The sequence below is a fragment of the Monomorium pharaonis genome, chromosome 7 (genome assembly GCF_013373865.1).
Source record: "Monomorium pharaonis isolate MP-MQ-018 chromosome 7, ASM1337386v2, whole genome shotgun sequence".
In the NCBI taxonomy this organism is placed as follows: domain Eukaryota; kingdom Metazoa; phylum Arthropoda; class Insecta; order Hymenoptera; family Formicidae; genus Monomorium; species Monomorium pharaonis.
In genome coordinates this window covers 9,132,164-9,149,191 of record NC_050473.1, presented here as the reverse complement: position 1 = coordinate 9,149,191, position 17,028 = coordinate 9,132,164, and the positions used below count along the sequence as shown (strand labels likewise).

The window sequence follows — 17,028 nt, the reverse complement described above, 5'->3', positions numbered from 1 at the left end:
AACGCATAAATACTTTTCGTATTTGACTGCAGTTTCCTGCCACCGCCGGCGTATTGCATTTTTCTCTATATGACTTTGAAATGCCCAGCCTTGCCCGCTTCGTTCAAATAAAATACTGTCACGTACATCGCGCGAGCGACATGGCGTTATTTTTTTTTTCAAACGAAACATCATGACAATTTTACTTTCAAATTTATTACGAAATAATAATTACCAATTTAGTTAGTTATCAGTAAATTTTTTAAGTTATGATTGTAATGAAGTAATTAATATATGGAAGATATCTTTCTATATACGTAAAAGAAAAATATATGCAATTTTCCATTACCCCAATACGTAAGAGAAATGAACAAAAATTTGATAGCTTTATGCAGTGGCTGAAGCAGTTTTTCTGATGCAAATATAGGTTGACACCTGACAGTTTAGTATCAATAGATTATTATTAGCTAATATAATTTATTGTAATATAATTGTATTATAATTGTAATTTGTTTTATTCCAGTTCATAAATCTACTACATCCTTTTTTTCCAAATCTATTTTTTATCTGATTTAATCTAATAAAAAATTATTAAATCTCTAATTAAAAGTGATTATTCTGCGTCATAGAAAATTCCACAATATTAAATGTTAAACATTTATTAGACTTTGTATTTAATAATAAGCCTGTTTTGCGAAAACGCGCAATTTTCCGCAATCTAATTACGGCCGATAAGGGGTTTCCGTTTTGAACTTGAGATGCACCACGTTTGCATGCATATGTGTAAAGCGCATATTTGCTCAAGAAATTATCAAGGTTTCAGGGCGCGATAACGTAACATTGTGCGTCTGATTTGAAGGAGGAGAAAAGATTCTGCGCAGGAGTTTATAAACAACAATCATTCTTGCGAAAGCGCATTGTATGATTCGCACAAAAATATTATGATCTCCCTCTATATGTATCTCAGGCTATTGTCCGAATGAATCACGAAGTGGATCACGAGATAAGTTACGATTGTACAATGATATAGGAAGAAGAAAGGAGATGGGGAGGTAGAGAAAGTATAAAAAGAAATAATTAAAGGAAGAGAATGGAATCGTAGAAGATATCGTAACATCTTGAGGTCATCCAAGAGACTCTCTTACAATTTCGTTTTTACTGTTATAAAATTATCAATACCAAAACTAACAGGAAAACATTCGATCTCTAAAAAAGAAGGTATCTTTAGATGCATGTGTTACTTGAGACTTTTGTGTAAAATAAAATGGCGACTTTCTATGCTATTTTAACAATTCGATAATACACGATAGCGCGCTTTTATTATAATTCACGATACAGCCTATAAAGTGAAAATTTATTTCCCTTTCGTGCAAGCAGAATGTAAACAACGGTTTAAAAAATGCGCATTACAAAAAATTAATGATCGCCCTTTTTTGTTCCCGTTGTTGTCCACTGTTATCGTCCATTATTCATGACAGTTCCAAAGAGAAAGAGAGAGAGCGTTGTTTCCAAGGGAGACTATTATATCACAGCTGGCGATGCTGTAAAGTGATTAATTACTTATATCAATAAGCTTGTAATGTTATTGCACGTTCGTTACTGGCATTAACCAGCAGCAACAAAAAGGCATTATTTATAAATAACCCTAGGTGCGTATAGGATTTTCTCTCTTTAATTAATATAAGACATTAATCCTATTATCTGTATAACGAATATAAATACGCGATTATCACGTTTTTGCAATTTGCTATGAAAACTTACTCGATCGATGTTTAACGTAACTAAATAATACAAAATATTGCAATATATATTTAATCTTTCTTGTATAAATATTGCTACATTCGAATTAATTGAAATGACATTTAAATGTCAGACAGTGGCAAGCATGGTGTTAATGTCTCTTTTATTCCTTCAAAATGTTATGACAGCGTAGAGTATTATAGTTAGTCAAAAATTATTATTATATTATTATTATACAGTCGTAATATTTAGTCGTTATCCTTGATAGGAACGTATGTAATTTTTCTAAAAATCCATCCAATACTAGTATTATTGTATTCTTATTAGATATAATAATATTCTCTACATTGAAAAATCAGTGAAATTTTATTAATTTTAGTGTTATGTTTATATTTTTATGCAGAAAACTAAATTACATGCATAAATGAGACATTTTTTACATACTTGCAGTGTACTTGACAAAAATAAAATAACATTAGAATGTTAGTCTACTCCTAAAAAAGATAAATATAAAATCAATAGTCGAATTTATCGAAATGTTGTCATCGCTTTACAGTGACGCTAATTGGTTCTCTTGCTAAGCTAACTTCGTGAGAGGCTGTCATCGCCGAATTAACAAATAATTTGTAATGGTTATCTGTACAATTATCATTGCAATTTATTTTTTAAGTAAAAAGTAAAAAATAAAAAGCTAAACAGCGTCTGCAAAGTGCGCATGATGTCTAATATGTTAAAAACCGCCATTGTACTTTAGAGTAAATGAAGCGCTTACACACCTGGACTGTTAATAAATAATATATTTTTTACCGTCATTGTCTTTCGAGATGGTCTTCGTATTTGTACATTTTGGCACAAATCGCAGAAGCAATTGCCGAAAGAATTATTCATTTTGCTTTCCTAAACAACGGGTTCCAACTAACCGCTACCAACCAACAGACAGTAAACAACGACCTCTAAATAAAGTTTGTTCATAATTAATCAAATATTTATATATACTGGATATTTGTTATCATTACAAATTATTCATGTTTGCCTTAATTAAACGGAGCGCTTCCGCTCCTCGATTGTTAATAAATAACTTTTTTTTGCACAAATCGCAGAAATGGTTGCCGAAAGAATTATTCAATTTGCTTTTCTAAACAACGAGTTGCCAACTAACCGCCTCTAACCAACCACACTTAATCAATCGCTACCAATAGCCAGCAAACAACGACCTCCAAATAAAATTTGTTCACAATTAATTAAATAATTATATATACTAGGTATTCGTTATAATTATAATTTACTCATGTGCGCCTGACTACTTTGAATTAAACTGACCGCTTCTGAACTTGGATTGTTAAAAAATAATGTTCTTTCTAATGTCATTAAGAATTTTCCTCGCATTTTACTTTATTAATAATGAGACATGAAATCGATAGCCGAATCTATCGAAATGTTACTTTTTCGCGACGCTGATCGGTTTGCTGTTGCATTAATTTGAGGTGAAAGGTTGTCACCGCGGTGTTAGCAAATAATAATTTGTATAGTTGATTATCTATCATCATTATCATTACAATTTATTTTTAAAAAGTAAAAAATAAAAAATAAAATGCTAAATAGCGCGCGCGAAGCGCTATGGCGTTTATGGCGTCTAGTAATTATTCACATCATTCACAAAATGCGTGATATTTCTGCCAGCTAGGACGCGCGCATTTCTAATTTTACTAACTTATCGTACAATGGAGTAGAGAGATGCGGTATCATTTCGTACCAAGTACACATAGCGATACAATGATCCCGCGTGATATTTGATATTGCCTCTTTGAAATGCGTGTTAATTGCACAACTCGAAGGATTACATCGTGCCTTTATTATGTCTTCATGTTAATTGGGTTACCTTAAGACCTTCGTCGCCGTCTCGAATAATGAAAAGCACGCGCAATGGCTTGCAAATGGCACGTGCACAGAGAAATGATTGATGTTTATTCTACCTGTCCTTCGTCCGAACTAACTTACTAGTAATAAGCAAACAGTCTCAAGTGGGAACGAGTGGGGACAGCGACAGATTTGACACGAATCGCTGATAAGGAAAGCGCTGATAAAGTGACATATATAATCTACGGCGCCATGAATGCGTTGTTATTCCATCTGAAATGCATTAAAATCCGGGTGTCGTTAGGCTGTGGTGGAGATACCTGGTCATCTTTCCTGGTAGCATCAGCGCGCTTTATCGCTATCTCTGTAAGCACAATATCAATTAAAATTTAATTATTTAACCTAGGAGTTAATCATACAAGCATTAACATAAATTCATACAAATCCCATACAAATAACGTAAGGACAGTAGTTAAATTAGACTCTTAGTTTGTAAGATTTACTGTAAACATGACATTGTAAATTATATTGTTCTATTACAAATATTGGCAAATTATTTTGGTCTCCTTTGCTCCAAACTTTTTATATAAAATAATAAAATATATATTTTGTAGAACAAATTATAATAGAATATATAATTAAATTTTATACAATAAAACTTTGTTTCATTCAAATATATATATTGGGAAACAAAATAGTTTCAATAACCGAGTAACTTAGATAATAAATACTCACTAGCTTTTCCTTTTACAGTATTTATAATTTATAATTTCGACAAAAATATTTTACGTTAGAAACTAACGTTACTGAAAGTTTCAGAAAATAAACATTGAAAAAAGAAATCGGAATCTCATCAAGATGTTTCGTGCTAGTTATTATATGTGTTAATGTTATTTGTAGATAATGTTGTGTAAATTACAACTGCTAGTGTCTCGTGTGCACACTAATTTTAAAACAATTATAATTAAATATATATTATATATTTAATTCATTAACACATACAAACAGTTAATATATTTTATTTAAAAAACGTGACTTGCAAAGTTCTTTAAATCATTAAGGTGTCGCGAATCAATTTAATTTCAACACGATCGCGTCTATACTCTCTTTATAATAATCAAATTCTGATTCTTTTTCTTCGCAAAAATTTCTTTTTCTTCAGTTTTTCGATAAGAAGACATAAAAGATGAAGCAATCCCATGTTAAACGGTGGCCTCAATATTTAGCATCGATTACAGGTAAATAAATCTAAATTACTTTAAAGAAACTTTTTAAATGAAAAATAATATAAGTAATTTAAAATAAAAGCTTTCTGTTAATAATTTGAAACTTTGAAAACACTTTACTAATAAAGATTTATTATCTACTTATTCTACTTCATTAATTCTACTTAACTAATTTAAAACAACTTTAGAAAAATTATCAAGAATAAAAACGTTTCCATTTATGATGTCTACTATTGATAATGATAGCCTCATAAGTGCAATTATCATAAATTAAACACAAATCTTGATAATTTCGGAGTCAAAAGTGTACAGAGTCCGAAGCACAAGAATTGAATCCTTCATCAAGCATTCAGTTAAATCAGAATTTATATCGTAAAGGCTACCTTTGTTTATTACAGTTATATAGAATGATATAATTTCTTTTACAACTTATATTTACATTTTCTACGCTTAAATAATAATTTATTTGACTATTTTATATTATCTAGAAAAAATTATATAATTAATCTTTAAATCTATTTTATAATCTATTTTGTTATCCCTATATATCTATTTTTTTTTATTCAACATAAGTCATGATTTATTTATCCCTTCGATTTTACTGTAGCTACCTTATCACTGGCACTTACCGGATCTCACATAGGCTGGACGTCACCTACCTTGCCAATATTGAAATCCTCCGATTCCCATGTCCCGATAACGTCCGACGACGCTTCCTGGATCGCTTCTTTCTATCTTTTGGGCACCATTCCCGGATGCATTATAGCGGCCATCATCGTAGACCAACTAGGTCGAAAAATGAGCCTGATACTAGGCGCCGTACCTCTGAGTCTTTCATTCGTTCTGATCATCATAGCGTGGAATCCCTATGTTCTTTACGCCGCTCGCATTATCGCCGGTATCGGCCAGGGAATAGCGTACGTCGTCTGCCCAATGTACATCGGGGAGATCGCCGATAAAGAAATCAGGGGTACCCTCGGCTCCTTCTTCAAGCTAATGGTGACCTTCGGAGAATTATACGCTCACGCGATCGGCCCGTTTGTCTCTTACGAATGGCTCGGTTATAGTTGTCTGCTGATCGCGTTGTTATTCTTTATAACCTTCCCCTGGATGCCCGAGTCGCCGTATTACTTGCTGATGAAAAATCGTCAAAAGAGAGCGATGATGAATCTGAAACGTTTAAAGCGCGGCGTTTCTGACGATCAACTGGATACGGATATGGAACAGATGCAGAAGATAGTCGTCCGCGATCTCAGTAATCGCGGGCGATTCCAGGATCTGTTCGGTACGTCCGGCAATCGACGCGCCGTCCTCATCAGCGTAGGCTTGCAGTTCGTCCTGCAGTTCAGCGGTATCGTCGCGATCGAGTCGTACACACAGGAGATCCTCGAGGAGGGCGACGCGGGCCTGCCTGCGAGCATGTCTGTCATCCTGATGAGCGTGCTCCAATTGATCGCCGGTATCGGAGCGGTGCTCTTAGTCGACAAACTCGGTAGACGGCCGTTACTCATCACCACCACTTTTCTAGCTGGAATCACGCTGACCGTCGCCGGCGTCTTCTATTTCGTAAAATTCCAATTTGGAGTTGACACGACCGGATACGGCTGGCTGCTTCACTCCTCCGTGATATTCTACGAGTTGATCATCGCTCTGGGCCTGAATCCACTGCCCTACCTGATGCTGGGCGAGCTGTTCCCGACGAATGTCAAGGGTGCTGCCGTGTCCTTGACCACTCTGATGTCCGCATTGCTGGCCTTCATCGTCTCCAAGATGTATCAAGTAATCTCCGACAACTGGGGAGTGTACGCGTCCTTCGGTTGGTTCGCCATTAGCAGCTACCTCGGCGTAATCTTCATTGTGCTGATCGTCCCCGAAACCAAAGGCAAGTCGCTATTGGAAATTCAAGAGGAGCTTCACTGCAAACAAAAGAAGAAAAAGAGCAGCGCGAAGGAGAAGCAGATCCAAATAAGTACGATCGCTTAGGTCGATAGGTGCAAGTAATGCCGCGATACTTATGAAGAATTCAGGCATTCACAATAATTTTTAAACGATAGAAATAAGCGATGCACGTTTCCTGGATTACGGGACATTCGACAGGAAACCTCGAGCCGGCTGAGCATCCTGCCGGTTACGTTCGGACCGCTCGTAAAAACGAACGAGAGACTCATATCCAACGATCAACGGTAAGATCAATTATAATATGTGAATTGCCGCTTCGATAAGATGTAAATGAAACTAATACAGAGAGAAAGATTTCTTTAGATTTTATAATAAACAGTTTTGTTTGACTATTCCAAAGCATATATTGCTTTGTTTTTAATAAATTTTATCAAATCTAAAAAATATGTATAATTTATTAAAAACAAGAAATGTATACTTTGGAATAGTTGAACAAAATTGTTTATTAAAGCTAAAGAAATCTTTCTCTCTGCGTACGGTGCTGCTTGTAAACTTTAAACGGAACACGTTATCGTTTGCAGAATTTAAATTTAAACAAACTGTTCTCGTTTGTAACGATCGTCCGAATGAACCGGAGAATATTTTCTGTCGATGGATTTATGCATTTCTTTCATAGAAGAAATTCAAAAGAAAATTTTAAGAATCTCTATGTTGCTAGTTGCAGAGTCCCTTGCGTTTTGATTTGAGTCTATTATTATGAAAGTGTTTTTTTTTTTATTTTCTACACTTTATTGCAACTTTATTGAAGCTAAATGGAATTTTAATAGCAATTTAATTATTAGAATATGGAGGAAAGATTCTTTAGAAAGAAATTAGTTTACATAAGATTTTAGTTTCTAAGAAAGGGCCCTTATATTCCATTGAAGAATGGCACTTCGGTTGAAGCAACATAAGATCGTCAAAAGAGCATTTTCCCGATCGAGATATCGTACGACGCTATAATTAGAGAGAAGCTTGTGACGCATATTTGTTTAGATTTGTATACATTTGCATTTTAAATGCGCAAGTAGGAGCTTGTCACTTGTGCAAACGTTACATTAATTCGAGAATAATCTCAATTCAAATACCTCAACTGAAAAACGCGTGGATTATGCAGAATTTGACAGGGGGGATAATGACATAAATTTTGCGCCATTATTCTTTGTTATCATTAGCAACACGTGAAACTCGAGCCTTTTATTTAGACACAATGCGCACAAATCGAGCGGAAGATTTTAGCGTACACAACAGATACGGAACCGGCAACGGTTAATGACGGTCTGTTATTGAAGTGTATTTCATGTGTCAAAAAACACACACACACACACAAAATGTGTTCTCCAAAAGCCGATCATTCAACCGCTGCGTTCGCCGAACGTTTATTCTACAGCAATTGTACAGGCGATTCGTTCGTTTGCCGTGTGTCGGCTTTGGAAACGTTCGTATCTCGATCGGGCAAAAATCTCGGTGAGGGCGAAGGAATCTCGGCCGAGAATAATGCGAATTTACAGTGTCCGGTGGTTTCCGAAGTACCGTTTCAGAAGAATCGTTCCTTCGGGAGCCATCGTGCATCCAACGTGCGTTAGCTAGGGCCCCAAGAGCAATCTTGCATGACCATCTTTTTTTTCCCTTTTAGGCAGGGTTAAACTGAAGCTTGAGACTGATAGTTTTTAATTAATCGTAAAGTAGTTATTGGTCGCTATGGCCGAGCTCCGAACAGGCAGAAAGGTTTTTCAGCTGAAAATTTCATAGAAAACAATCTATCGCTTTTGATTCCACGTGATACATATCCTTCGTGATTAAGATATTCTTGAATAATTTTGCTTCAACTTGAATTGAACTCGAAGACTCCGAGTATAAAAAGAGTGCAAGAAAGAGTAATAAATTTAAAATAAAAAGCAAAGTACAAGAAGAATAACGGATATAAAATGAAAAAGTGAAATAATGGAGCATAGAGAATCTCTGGAGAGAAGCGAAAGAGAGAAGAAAAGAAAACAGCAAACCCGTCCTGTTCGGCGCGACCCCCACGGCGATTAGGAACATCTTTCTTATCCCTTTAAGGCAGGGTGCAAAACAGCACACGATTACGATTAAACGTTATCGAAGAATAGCGCGTGTGAACCGCGCGTACCACGGCGTACGCGCGCACGCCTATTGGCCCTGATGCGAGGATGATCTAGACAGAGCACTGTGGCATGACTACTAACTTAATATATCCCTTTCAGGCAGGGTGAGAGACATACGTACGTTATAGAAATAGCTTCGGCGTAGAATATAACTGGCCCGTTATTAGAGTTAAAGAAAACACGCACACGCGTTCCGCACATGCGTTATAAATTCACCCGGAGTATCCGGGTCGCGTGCTCTCGTGCGTAAATGCGTGCGCCAATAATAAATGGTCGTCTGGCCGACCGTGGAAAATTCCGATTTCATAATCGAATAGCCGTGTGTCTCGGCAACCCCCCCCCCCCCGCAGAGAGAAGGGTTTATTCTTGCTCTCCCTGCCGACGCGATCCACCTGTTACGTACACTGAAGAACCGTGTAAGCCGTGTTTGACAAGTAAACAAGTCTGAAAGCGCATGAATGAGCACTGCGTTTAGTTACAGAAATAATTCGCGGACTGCCGGTCATTCGCCTTTATCATCACGGCTACGCGGTGCGCGCCGGGGGCACGTTATACTCGATAAGTTTACATCTTAACTCAAGAGTGTCAAGTATGTTCGCGCTATTGCATGACTCTCTACACGTCCCTTTCAGGCAGGGTTCAAATGCTAATCGAACTCCACCACCGACCTCACAGATTTCTACAATGTAGAAGTTTGCAATAAACGTTGACAAATAAAGAAACTCACCGTTTTGATCAGCAGTTGTACATTGCGTCAGCCCTTTTCTTCTCGTACTCCCTACTCAACAATTCCGCGAGATTTCTCCTTTTTCCCCGGCCCCTCCCGGTCTTTTCTCCCCTTTCAGAATCGTTTCGGCAGGAGGTCAGTAAAGAGGCGGTCGCAAACCGGACAACTAGTACGTATATTTTTGCATTATAATAATCTCGTAATACATAAACGTTATTACAATATAGAAACATAAATTTTTGTTTTATAATATCTCATCCATTTTGTAACATCTCTCACAACGCCTCGCTATGATACACACCTCGTGGTCGAGATTATTATATTACTGCTACAATCCCTGGCGTAAAATCTCGTCAGCATGCCCGGAATACACCATTCGCGTGACTCTTTTCCTTGAATAAAACACGCGTGCCTCGCGTAAGAGAGCGACAAGATGAAACTTGCACACACAGCTTTTTATCCCGCTTATTATTTAACGTTACGCACGTCGCCCAATTTTACCGGGGGGGAAAAAAAAAAACACACGCACACACAGATTTATCCGCGTGCATATTTTATAATTGTATTCAGACCGCAAAACAGCGGTTCCTCGTTTAATATGCATTGCTTTAAAGAGATTATTCTCGCGTAATAAAAAAACACGAGGGAAATGAGCGTTTTGAGAACTGGGCTTCTTAGCACTGAATACTGAAAGGGGTTCTGGCGCAATAGAAGCAGAGTAGAAAGTAAAGCGCGAGGACAGACCTATTCTTCAGACCTCGCGGAAAAGAATTATGCGGACGCTCTTTCTGCATCCTTAATTTAGGCGTCATTATCTACACGAAGTCGCGTGGAAACGCTCGGGAAAATTTCGCTCAGAGTAGGTAGATTTTCATTCAAAGTCTCTTTCGAGAAATTCGATAATATTGAGCTGTGTGCCTCTTCTACACTCGCGAATCTCTTGATCGCAGTTGAACTGTAGACAAAGTTTTTTTAAGGTAAAATTTTGTACGTTTTATCGGTGCCTCATCTCTCTCTCTCTCTCTCTTTCTCTCTCTTCTTTTTTATTGCGAACACATTTTTTTGCCGGCGAACGCGTGCAGTCGCCGGCGCAATATCGAAGCTTACGAAGGTAAGAAGCAATGTGAAGCACGGGAGTCATTTCTACTCCACGGTCCCGAGCGATCAACGATCGGAAAACAATCCGCTTACTCCCCCGTGAGTGGAGAGCTGGTAGCTCGTGTAAAACGAGTCGTTCCGCGGGTCGTTGCGACACGCGGAAAGTGCCCTTTCCTTCCCTCTTGTAAAAAAGTCGCGCACACGAGCGATAACGTATCCGGCACTATGATTGTCGAACTGTGAACTGGAGCGTGTACACGCACGCACGCACGTACAGGTTTGGCACACGCATCTCGTACCTCGGGGGCTTAAAACTTTAATTGCGATCGACCTTCTTTTGGGAAAGGGGATCGTCGTCGTCGTCGCTAATCGTCACGCGATGCCAAGTCGGCGGCGATCGTATCATTATCCTCGGTGGTATCATAGTGTCGTAAGAAATAAAAACGCGACCAGCGCAAATATGTATACACATATATATATATATATATATATATATATATATATATATATATATGTATGTATATATATATATCTTTTTCCTCTCGGTTTGTTTTTCCTCGAAGTCTCTAACGTCCACTATACGCGCGAACACTCGTCGAGCTCGTTTAGCCCTCGTGGGATATCTTCGAGACTCATGTACCCGGGATAAGGTGCAACGAGCGCGCGAGAATACTAAGCTATTTATTAGCTCGCTTGTTAAACGGATCTCCCGCATTAGGCCAAGTGATCTTCAAGCGTATGCGAAAAAGAAGAGTGAAGACTCGCCGCGAGAGACAGGGTCGCTCATCAGTGAAAAAAAAGGGTCCTCGTCACGCGACGTGACGTCTACCAGGTGTGGCCCTAGAAATTAGTGGTTATAAGGTAAAAAAGGGAGATATATCTTTATAGAAAAAGGTTCTTCTTTACGCAACGTGTAGCGCGAATTATTGTGTGCCTCCGAGTCGCCGAGTCGATCGGCGACCTAGAACTATGGCCGAGGTATTTTCCGGCGAGAGATCTACGGCCGTGAGCTGCTTTAAGACTACGTTAACAAAGCTTGTCGGCGAAATCGACTGCGCCTCCGAACGCCGATTTTATCTAGGAAAAAAAAAAGCCCGACGTATACGCCCGAAAAAATCGCTCGATAATCTCTAATTATTTACGCTCTTATGCGATACAAATCGCGAAAGATAGATCGGCGACTACGTTTTGCCGATTGATTGTGCGACGCAAGCGAGCCTGTCTAACCGATTTCGTTTCCCTTCCACTGACGGTCGTCCCATGTGTACGATCAGTCGATCGATCAAGCTCTGCATCGTCGGCCCCGTCGTTCGTTAGATAGAGCAAAGGACATATCAAACGCGCGATCGGCTAAGATACAATACAAAGATTTCTTGTACGCGGTGTGAAACATAATAGTTTTTTTTTTTCAGGACGGTTGTCTTTAGAATAGACAGCGAAAATACGGAGCGAAATACGCAGAGACGCGCTGTATAATTCGGCACGTAAGACAGAGGGAAATTGACGAGTCGAAGAGGGTTTTGGTCGAAAGACGAAGAAAATTAATTCTTCTTGCTCCTCTCGCCTGCGATCGATCTGTCGCGCGATCGTAACATTTCGAGGGATGCTTGGTATACCCTTACATTCGACGTATACGTGTGAGCCTGGTAACAAGTAGTCAATGAAAATTCTAAAATTCGCCCGTTCCTCCTTTTCGTCTCCCTAATAAGCGCTCGATAATTTTCCGCGTCGCATTAATTTTACATTTTCTTTTCTCGCGGAGGCGGCATTAGGGACTAATGTGTCGCTATACATACATGCGCGTGTAAACTCCGACAGTATTTATAGATCGATTATCGTGCATTATCTCTCACTGTCGGATAGAAAAAAAGTCTTGCCCGTCGTAGCGATCGCGCTAGCGAAACTTCGCAGTGATTCGAAACCACGGGCCGAGCTCCACTCGGAAAACCGATACGCTCCGAATTAAAATCACTTTACGCGGGGATATCACATTCATTTCCACGTTCATGCGGAAAGATAAATAAAAATGGCATATACGGCGGTGACTGTGTTTACATTTTAATGCGCTGCGCGCTTCAAGCGCTAAAAAAACACAGTGCGATAAATGTCATAGTTTTGAAAGAAAATAATGTTCATATATAAATCCGAACGATTCAATTTACCCGGTGTATTCGACGCGAGAAAAGCTTTTGTGAACGAGAGAAATTTTCACGAAATTCCTATAAATTTCTTTCAACTTTGGCGATATTGAAGTTCGACCCCGTTGTGTCACCGAGAACTTTTGTGTTGCTAAATGTGACGGTTATTTTTCAGCACAAACCAGATTGTATCTATCGGTGTATAACCGGTATCCATATGTATGAAAAACTATATTTTATTTTATCGAGGTATATCACTGACCCTTTTACTGGCCCACGAGATGTCGTGTGTTGCAGACATTAATTTTGACCTGACGTTTCAAATTGAAATAATTTCAATCACGAACAAACAAGTAGAACAAACGCGAAACGATAAAATTTGATGTTAAAAATTTAAAATATTTTCACCGCGAGTAACGATTAAAAATAATGAACATTGGACTGTGTGCAGAAATTTAATAAATTTATATAGAATATAAATTTCATGGATTTCGCTATCGGATATTGTTTAATTGCGAAATATAAGATTTATAGAATCGAATTATGCTCGACATACATTTTCCATGGTCGCGGGAAAGGATTGCGGAATAAATGTATCGGAAAAAAAATTTTTACTGAATCGCCGTCATCATAGCGAAAAATATCCGATAAAACTTTAAGCAATTAGTCACAAAGCGAAACGGGAAATTGCATCGACGGTGTAGCGGAGAATGAAGCTAAATAAAAATACTTCGGCTGCGAAGCGTGAATTATAAAATCCTTACGTGTACAATAATGTCACAGTCACAAATACACACGTACAATTTAATAGCCGATCATCAGTACTCCATTTCTTTTCACCTCTCTTTTCTCCGCGTCGCGCGATCTCGGCGGGTATCTTTTATGACAATTTATTTTACAATTGACAACAACAAATTTGGCCCTTATCGCGATTATCCTCCCGACGTGCGTAACTACAAACGATTGTTAATAACGAATGTTTCTTTATGTACAGCTTTATTCTACACGCACGAAAAGCCTACCGGGGCCGTCGTCGGCGCGAGGAATCGGCGGGAATCCCCGAGAGCCCCCGTTCGTTGAGCTCGTTTCCTTTCTCGTCCTGGAAGACATGTAAAAAAAGCACCGAGGACCATCCCACGTCCTACGTCGGTCTTGTCCGAATGTCCGATACGATTTCTCGCGGGCCCGCTAATAAAACCCGTGAAGCTCGTTGACACTCACGCGAATTGATGCTCGCGATTCGGATCACGTTCAGCCACTCGCATCCGAAGGAAGCAAATAGACGAGAGAAGGTCTCGCCTACCGGCCGATTTCTTCACCGACAGACGGACGGTCAAGTGCCGCGTCTATGGTACGGCACGTCCCCTCGCGTGACTTCTTCTAAATCGTTTCTTCGTTGTTGACGTTTCGGTGTGCGACCTACAGTCGGAAATAAAATGCGCAACGAAACTGCGCGAACTCTCGTCAAAGATCGTAATCGCGCTTCCTGAAGAGTTACGGCTCGCTTCCACGCAGGCCATACGCCCTTAATCTTGATCGCTCAATCGCTTCGCGATTCACTATGACAGATCACGCATGCCAGACCGAATGAGATGAACGATTACCAGGACTGTACAAGACATTAGAAATTGCTAATTCAATGCGCATTTATTTGATCAAACAAACATTTTACTGTTGAGTTTAAGTTACCACGTTAGATCTCGATGGTTAATTTGGCCAAACTTCACCGATAACTAAGCAGATTGTATTCTGCCTTTGTGTTTCTCTAATCGGAGCGAGTCCTTATTGACCAAGCTTGCTGGAATTGAGGGCACCTAGTCTGCGTCGATGCGAAATGTATATGTGTACCAATGCGACGTTTTCGAACAACGCGGCAACAATACAATTGACGATGCGACACGGTATGTCGCGGACTTTTCGCTGTACACAAACACACACACACATATATATACACACATACATATGTATATGTATATATATATATTTATATATTTATTTATATACATAGGGACGCGTCCGTCGCGTTAAAACGCTGCGATACACCTAATCAGCGTGCTGCTGATCCGAGACCTGTCGATTTTTCTCACCGTCGCGTCGCCTCGGAATTTCTCCCCTGAATCTCCGGACGTCACCATCAAAGCGAAAACGCATTGGCGACGTGTTGATTCCTGAACGACGTAAGCACGTTTGCCCGCCGTCGTCGTCGTAAGATGTGTCGTCGTGGTGAGACACTTCGTGTCACGTAGCCGAAGCGAATCGAGATAGACGGACGAGCGATGCCATTTCCGTCCGGAAGAATTCACTCCGTCTTAGGGAGGCGCCGTGACGTTTTCGGGCACGGAAATGTCTCTGTTCAGGGAGTTCAGCAGCTCCTCGTTCTCCTTCCGCACTGAAACGACAATAGAGCACCGGTGAGTAAAGTGAAAAACTCAAACTTATCTTCTCAGAGATATATGAGACACAGAGCTAGTATCTTCTCGCGCCCCCGTTTCATTTTCCGTGATACGAGCGAACGACGACTATGCAGATTTACGTTACTTTCCCTCCCACGCCGGGAGAGATTTTTCGCCGTATCTTCGACGGCGGATTAAATTTAATCGCTCGCGAATCAGAAGTGGCGCAAAACTTAAAATTAGTCCAATCGAGCGTTGCGGCGGAACTGTATTACAGAAGTTAATCCGCGAGCAAAGTAAATTAACTGCAAAGAAAAGTCATTTAGCTCAAAATAACGATAAAGGACAGGGAGGGTTGTTGTTAGCGAGCTTCGATCGACTATATACGGCAAACGCAAATTTCCGAGTAAATCTCGGTAAATCTAATGGACGCCATTCGACCATTCTATGATTCGGAGTTAGTAGTAGCCAAACTTTCAGGTGTTTCGTGATTTACAATTGCTCTCGGTCGGCTCCTGGCCGGACGCAGGACTCAGGAAGCTGCTGTGCGTCAAAGTGATCACCACCACCAGCACCGAGGCCGCCAGGAGGAAGATAAAGGTCCCCAGAACGATCATGGCGATCCGCCGATGACGTCTCGCTTGCTCGAGCTGCTCAGTGTCCTCTATTATCTTCCGCGTCTGCTTCACGTCCGCCTTCGTCGGATGGACGGACTCCTTTCGAGCAGGTGCTGCTGCGGCGCTTGCCCTTCGTGGCCTGGTTTTCTTGCTAACGCTGGCTCTTCTATCATCCCCTGAAGTTTCACGTCGTTGTCACGTATTAATGTTAAAGGGTTTCCCGTCCGCCCGGGAATTGATCGACAGAAGCGATAATCTTCTTTATGGATGCTTCGAGAAACGCGATATGTCTTTAATATATTCGAGCTACGGACGTCGCATGAAAAGTCGAGAAAGTTGTGAAACTCGAGTACTTTATCCGACTATATTTTGATGTCGAGAAAAGACATGAAATATGAACTGCTTAAGATAAAAGCAATATTGATTCGAAGATAATTATAGTTCAATCTTAATTAATTAATTGGTTTTAATTAATTAGTTATCAGAAATAAAACATTTTTTTCCTATTCGTTCACCTTCCAACTATCGCCTACCTAAAGGTGTCGGTCTGCTGCAGCTGTTCGCTCTCGAGCGATTCGACTGCGAGCTGGAGCGTCTGCTGGACCGCTGATCGACGTCTAAATTGGAGCATCTGGATCGCCTCGGAGTGCTCGTCTGAGAGCACAAGAGATTAGGAGAGGGCGACCTGTCGCCGGGCTCAAGGAGATAAAGACCGGGACGATCGTCCAGCTGGAAGCCCAGACTGTCTGGGGTGGGCGGATACAGACTGGAACGATGACCTATCCGCGCAACATCCGATTCGCCGGATAGCGCGTAAACATCCTTGGCACGGCTGTGAAATCCCGACGACAAGTCCTGGCCGGTTGCCGCGGCGAAATCGTCCACGTAAAGGATAATCCTTTCGCACGACGCGGCACTCGGCCGTCGATTCCGATCGTCCCGATGATTAATGTCCATGGCGGGCGAACTAATGGCCCCGAGAACGCGTCGAGAAGTTCCAAGTATCGTTCCTCATCGTCACATTTCGCCTCGCGTTTATTTGACTGGGGGAACATTCACACCAAGGGATGGATTTTTCCGCGAGGGAATTGTAAGTCTGACACTTATGAAATGACCGATCCATAACCCGTCGCATTATCGATGATGCATATCGCACCTTCGAGGATCGCCGTTATCCATCACCTTGTCC

The 17,028-nt window shown here is 40.2% G+C and overlaps 2 protein-coding genes across 2 annotated transcripts in view; one reads left to right on the top strand and one right to left on the bottom strand.

Annotated features, from left to right (window-relative positions):
• The first annotated feature begins 314 nt into the window (after positions 1 to 314).
• Positions 315 to 10,113, top strand: LOC105830316 (facilitated trehalose transporter Tret1). The gene is made up of 4 exons (XM_012669564.3): positions 315 to 3,942; positions 4,739 to 4,814; positions 5,410 to 6,771; positions 6,857 to 10,113. Exons 2-4 carry the CDS (start codon positions 4,763 to 4,765, stop codon positions 6,916 to 6,918), a joined length of 1,476 nt encoding a protein of 491 aa, XP_012525018.1. The 5' UTR covers positions 315 to 3,942; positions 4,739 to 4,762; the 3' UTR covers positions 6,919 to 10,113.
• LOC105830314 (putative uncharacterized protein DDB_G0288537) overlaps positions 9,750 to 17,028 on the bottom strand; it is a 28,541-nt gene continuing 21,262 nt past the window's right edge. The window contains exon 5 of the mRNA XM_012669563.3: positions 9,750 to 15,218. Within this exon, the coding sequence (XP_012525017.3) occupies positions 15,139 to 15,218 (80 nt within the window). The 3' untranslated portion in view covers positions 9,750 to 15,138. The remainder of the gene's footprint in view (positions 15,219 to 17,028) is intronic.

What these genes read in the sequence shown, in the direction of transcription:
- LOC105830316 (XM_012669564.3), top strand. Translation starts at nt 4,763, where the DNA reads ATGAAGCAATCCCATGTTAAACGGTGGCCTCAATATTTAGCATCGATT. An exon ending in ATATTTAGCATCGATTACAG is followed by an intron (nt 4,815 to 5,409) that starts GTAAATAAATCT and finishes ATTTTACTGTAG; the next exon opens with CTACCTTATCACTGGCACTT. An exon ending in GGAGAAGCAGATCCAAATAA is followed by an intron (nt 6,772 to 6,856) that starts GTACGATCGCTT and finishes TTTAAACGATAG; the next exon opens with AAATAAGCGATGCACGTTTC.